The following is a 6,000-nucleotide window of genomic DNA, read 5'->3' on the forward strand; positions in this document are numbered from 1 at the left end:
TGGGATTGAGGGCACTCTCAGCTGGCTGGAAAGAATCAGACGCCCCAGTGTGAGCTGTGGTTCACAGTCCTAAATACAAACAGCCTTCTGCAATTCCTTCTTCATCTCATTTTTTCTTCATTTATCTTTATCATAACTCCATTAATGCAAACATGAGATTACCTGAACTTCTTGGACCTGGGATTTCCATTTTTTTGTTCAGACTTCTAAAGCTATTGCCTGGAATATTTTCTCAAGTTTCTGTCCAGTAACAGACACAGTGCTGTACCTAGCATGACTCAGTCTGGAAGACAGAACAACCCCTATTTAAAAAAAAAAAAAAAACAACAACAAAAAAAAGCGCGCTTTCATTTTCCCAACTAGGCCTATAAACTCATATTTTTAGAAATCTCCAACCCCTTAGGTTTGTTTTTCTTTTTTTAATTTCATAACACCACCATTGTAACTTAACCCTCACAATACATTCCCAAGTTCAGAAAGGGATAGTTTTCAGTAGTACTCAAACTTTCAAAAAGCAGGACTAGGTGATATTGTTGCATCTGATCTAGCTTTCTCAGCAGATACTCACATGGGATATTTCCTCCACAGATCCAGTTTCTGCTCACTATTGTGCACACACTCAGTGCAGCTGTGAAGCCATGTGGATTCCCATTCGGCTGCCTCATGTTCCAGTCCTCCTACATGGCCACACTGGTCATTCTCTTCATAAACTTCTACATTAAGGTAAACAGTCTTCCTAGAGGTCTCTGACAAGGGTGAAGAAAAAAAGAACTTTTTAGATAGTGGTCTAGATGAATTCAGATATAGAATGAGCGTCAGTACTTAAAATATATATGTCAGTTATGAATGACAGGTATGGTGATGTCTGCGAGACACAGTTATTCAGTAGTGATGACCTTTGCAGCTCAGGTCTTCCACACTTGTATAACAAGTCAGGTACCACATTCAGCACATAGGAGGTCTGAATTGGCTATGTTGGGCAACTTTTTGGGTCTTTCTCCCTCCTTAGAAAAAAGAAACAAGCAGCTCTGTCTTTGCATTGTTTTTTTTCAACCTTTTTTAGCAGAGACTTCTCCAGCCTGCCTGCATACTATATAGCTTCTAGTGAAAAGGGCTTAAAAATCTCTTTTGACATCAAGAAGTATTACAGTAATACTAGTAAGGTAATATCATCCACAGCACTAAAAATAATACAGTTCCCTTAACACAGTTTGAAGCAACTATGTACATCTGCATCAACACACACCAGACAGCTCCATTTTATGGCTAACCATAAGTAGTGTTTGGAGAGCACTAAATAAATCCAAGTATTTTCTCTGGATTTTGCTTTTATAGACATACCGGAAAGCACCTTCAAGAACAACTATAGAGGAAACCCCTGTCACAACAGAAATCAAGAATGGTTTCCATAAGGACTACTTTGCTGCTGCCAATGGATTCCTGAACAACAAGAAAGCACAATAAGTACAGTATTTCCTATGATTTTTTTTTCTAAAAAAAAATAAAAATAAAAGAGACTGAATTACAAGCTTTTAGCTTAAAACCTATTTGATTACATTTATCAGTTCTTTGTACCAGACACTCATTAATGTACTGCTATATAGGTTTTAACAAAACAAGTAGAATGTCCTGTCAAAGATCACCATCAGAACAAAGAAGGCCAAGATCTTTCTCATATGAAAAAAACCAAACTTTCTGATCTCTAATGCTGACACAGAAACGCCTTATAAAACACTTGATGGATAAATCCACCAAAGCCTTCAAAAGGTTAAGACCCTGTTCAGACTAATACAGCAAGCACTTTCTGTGCATGTGAGAGGTCTTGAGGCAAGGCTTCGCAGTGCATCCAACACATTCAGCTAAACTGTAGCCAAGGTCAGGAAAAGGAAGGGTAAGGAAAAAAAAAAAAAAGAAAAAGGTGAGAATCATACCTTTTCCATCACCATATCACCACTCTACTTTTTCCTAGCTGTTTCCCAAAACACACTCCCTTCCCGTGGACACCAGCAAGGCACAGCCATCCCTCTGGTCCTGTAGGAGCCCTAGGGAAAGACTTAAGAGAGGGCAGAGCCCAGGTACACCATCTCATAGTTTGCAGACAGACATGCACCACGCTCACTTGGTTTACATGTGTGCAGCCTGAGTCAAACACCACAAAGGCTGGCAGGAGCTTGCTGTTTCAGGTGGCTGGACTAGTAGCACCTAGGACTGCCCAGTATGGTACTTAGAATACATAATATCATATGATAATATGGAGTTTTGAGTTCTAGTCAGAGCAAAACAAATAACTTTGGATGTGCTAAATTAAGATGAATTCTGAGTAAATGGATTTTGAAAGAAATAGGAGGCTCAACAACTTAACAGATAAATCCTGTAAAATGTACACGTAAACGTGCATGAAGTTAATCCTAGACAAACACTGCTAATTTGAAGCAAACTGACATGCCACATATTAATAGACTGGAAGACACAGAAAATCTTAAAAGTTAGTTCATCACTGAGCAAAAGCACACTATATAGGGATTTCTGCACTAGGTGGGCCTTATTCAGACTGATCTTGGGAGAAACAGATGAGACTGAGGCATGATTCTCTGTAGAGAAAGCAAGGAGATATTTGCTGCCTGCAGCTGTAACAGTGTCTCAATAGCCAGTCACCATCTTCTCCGCTTCAGTCGGCTGCATTTACCTCCCACTTAAATGGTTAGAAATTAAGAACACCCAAGGTTATCTTTGAGGATCTGCCCTTATACTTTTCTCACTTAGCACACCCCAAAAATCTCTATTTAAAGTAGTCACAGCCTTTTTTTTCCTCTCCCTTCTACACAGTGAAGCAGTTCTGGTCTCTTCCAATCTCACATGTATAAATTCTCTCAACAAAAACACCTTTCAGAGTCACCCCAGCCCAATAAGGCCCCATACCAAAGCAGTTCTGTAAAGGGACCATGTCCTCTGCCTTCTGCCACCCTCCAGGGTCCTAGGGCAAGGACAAACTGTTGTCCCTCAAACAGCATTTGGTACAAGGTGTGTGCAATAAGCCAATCTTACACACAGAGCCAAGATATTTATTTATTCATTCCATGTTTGTGCAAAGAGGGGTGCTAGGTGGTAATTCCACAAACCTATCGCACCACATCAGAGAACTTCAATATATTGACACACTTCAAACTACACAAATACACATTTACTGTAACAGCCGTTAGTTGGTTTCTTATCACTTTGTCCCTCATTGGTTATCAACATGCCTCATCTCTAATTAAAATTACAGTGTCTTTTAATGATTCTGTGCAAACTCAAAGATTGAGGGGAGGGCACATCTTGGTCTTAAATTGAGGCGGTGGTCACAGCCTCTTGCGGCTGCCTTTACCTTTCCCCCAGTCACTGCTGATTTTTGCTGTTTTCATGCTTCCCAGGCACTCACTCAATCTTTGGCCCCTTCTGGGGCAGGATGTTTCCCTCTTACCAATCTTTCAGCTCCTCTTCAAGGGTATAGTCATTATCAAGGCCTCCATCATATATACAAAGGCTTACACAATAGAGCCAATGTTTAGTGGCTCTCTTTAGAAGATCAGTGCTGTACATTCAATCCTAAAGTGTCACTACAATGCCTAAGTGAGACTCAAACATAGGGTTTTACTTAGCCTACAAAACCAGCACAGAGGGACTACATGAAGAGAACGCTGTCCCAAATCCTGCTCCTCCAATCCTTCTCCAGCCCCCCAGGTCAGTTATCTCCTCTAGATCTATCACCGGGGGGTCTTGGAGACTGCAGGTGCAAAGGTATGTTCCAGGGAGTGGTGCAGGTACAGGGCAGCCAGGCTCATGGGGAGCAGCCTGAGATACTGCAGCCTGTTCTACAGGAAGGAGAAGGGCTGAGGAAATGGTGCAGTACAGGGGAAGAACAGACAGGTTTGTCCAGCAAAAGCAAGAGAAGAAAATGGTATGGAGAAGGGTGTGTCAGGTCAGAGTTCAGTTTGAACTTCCACTTGAAAGTCCCATTGAATCCCATCTGTCTCCAGGCAGCTCCAGCTTCTCTGCAATGTGGACAAAACCTTTCTGCTTCAGCAGAAAACTGAAATCCCCAAATGCTGCAGCACAGGCAGTATATTTGAGCAGCTTGGTTGATAAACTGCGTCACCATGAACTAGGTAACCAAAATAACTGGTTATATAAAATACTCAAACAATTTTACATCACCACCACAGACATGCATTTAACTAGTGCATATTCATATTTGCTCCCTCTTCATGAAGATGGCCACAGGGAAAGTCAATGTTTTGCTTCATTTAACATTCAATAAAGATGGAAGGCAGCAACCAAAAAAAACCAAAACCCACAGTCAAAGCCTGGATGCTGTGTGCATATACTTGTTCTCACTGACCCTTCAAGAAGTTTTGCTTTGCAGATCTTTCTGGTTGACACTTGTAAAATTCACAAGCTGTAAGAAATTAGTGGGTTTGACCGCAGGCATTGTAAGTGGCCCTAAGGAAAGGGAGAGCTTCAGAGCTCTGCAGTCATCAGCTTGATACTGCAAACGGGGGTAAAGGCAGGCAGAACTGGAAGACCTGACAAGATAGCACACAAGGCAACTCCCTGAACCACTTGTCTAAGGCAGGCAACAAAATGGTCATGTGGCCCAGCATGGATTTTAGGCCAAGCGGATTCCGTAACCTTTTGATGGCAAAGCATGCATTTGACTATCAAGGTGAACAGCGTCAGCGTGCTAAGTGTTAAAGTTTACTATGGCAACCAAACCCAGAGACACTGTCTTTTGTTTTGTTGAAACCTCATTCAAAATGAAAATAAATAAATAAATGCCTTACTTAAAACTCAAAGGGCTGGGGAAAAAAAATAAAATTAAAAAAAAAAAAAAAAAAAAAGGAAAAAAAAAGGTGGTCTCACCTTGCAGATCCAGACCAGCCAGGGAGGCTGGAATCAGGTATGTTTAAAATTCTTCAGATCTGTCTTAACATCTTCAAAATGCTGCAACTTTAAAGAAAGAGAAGCATTGACTTTTTAAACTGATTTTCCTGTGATACATAACACTGTAAATAAACAAATTTTACTATCAGGCTGTCTCTGCTCCTTTTTAAGGCATCAAATTGCTGGGAACTGGTTATTTGAGGCTACATTTGCTTTCAAATTTTTTCAGAAAGTTCTTAGGACATTCATCCTAGACTGAAAAAACAATCTCCATTAACTTTATACACCACCTTCACTGGTGTTGATGTAAAGCTCCGCTGGTGTTTTTTGTACAGCTGACCTCCTCGTTGACTGGGCAGGTGGTATTTCGGCATATCATGCTCTCATACTCACACACACACACTAATTAGGTTGATGGGAAGCAGTTTTCTACAGCATGCAGATACAGCATGTTTACACTTCCTAAAGATACCTTTCTCTGGTAGATTGAATATCCCTGTCCCTCCTAGGCAGTCCTGCTTCTTAACAGTGGTTCTATAGGCAAAACAGCCTCCCACCTTTGCTCCTCTGGGTTTTAGTTCAGATGAAGTGAAGTAGATGATGCAAATACCTCGTACTGAGCTTGTTTTTTCCATCAGAGAAAAAACACTTTCAGTCCAAACTTCAATCCAAACAGACTTGTTAAAATTATCCTGGCTCTGGTCCCTCCCTGTTCCCAGGCCTCTTGCCTTGCAGACTTTGGCTGGTGAGATCCTTTTGATTCATATATTATAAATGGATAAAAATAGGAGTCTTGACTTTGATGGAGGAAAGTTTCCAAATATTGCATGGGAAGACCACCACTGCATCCCACTCACTAGTTCAAGTGAGTTTAAATCCCAGGTTTTATTCACCTTTAATTTAATGCACTTTGTGGTTCACTTCGAGCCACATTCATGGAAAGCAGTAGTCTCTTTACATATGACTCCTTTGCAAGGATTGCCAGTCCTTAAATAGTTGTGTGGGTTTTAACTCCTCTCATACACAGTTTTTCTTATACTATGTTTAGAGGCAATTACCACATCCTATTAGCTGAAAATG

At 40.9% G+C, this 6,000-nt stretch overlaps 1 protein-coding gene across 2 annotated transcripts in view; it reads left to right on the forward strand.

Annotated features, from left to right (window-relative positions):
• ELOVL2 (ELOVL fatty acid elongase 2) overlaps window positions 1-4,990 on the forward strand; it is a 43,639-nt gene extending 38,649 nt beyond the window's left edge. For both annotated transcript variants that reach the window (XM_026843068.1, XM_026843069.1), the window contains exons 7-8: window positions 589-723; window positions 1,336-4,990. In XM_026843068.1, coding sequence (XP_026698869.1) covers window positions 589-723; window positions 1,336-1,464 — 264 coding nt within the window. In that variant the 3' untranslated portion in view covers window positions 1,465-4,990. The remainder of the gene's footprint in view (window positions 1-588; window positions 724-1,335) is intronic.
• The last annotated feature ends 1,010 nt before the right edge of the window (window positions 4,991-6,000 follow it).

This window comes from Athene cunicularia (genome assembly GCF_003259725.1).
Source record: "Athene cunicularia isolate RWA chromosome 2 unlocalized genomic scaffold, athCun1 chr2_part1, whole genome shotgun sequence".
In the NCBI taxonomy this organism is placed as follows: Eukaryota; Metazoa; Chordata; class Aves; order Strigiformes; family Strigidae; genus Athene; species Athene cunicularia.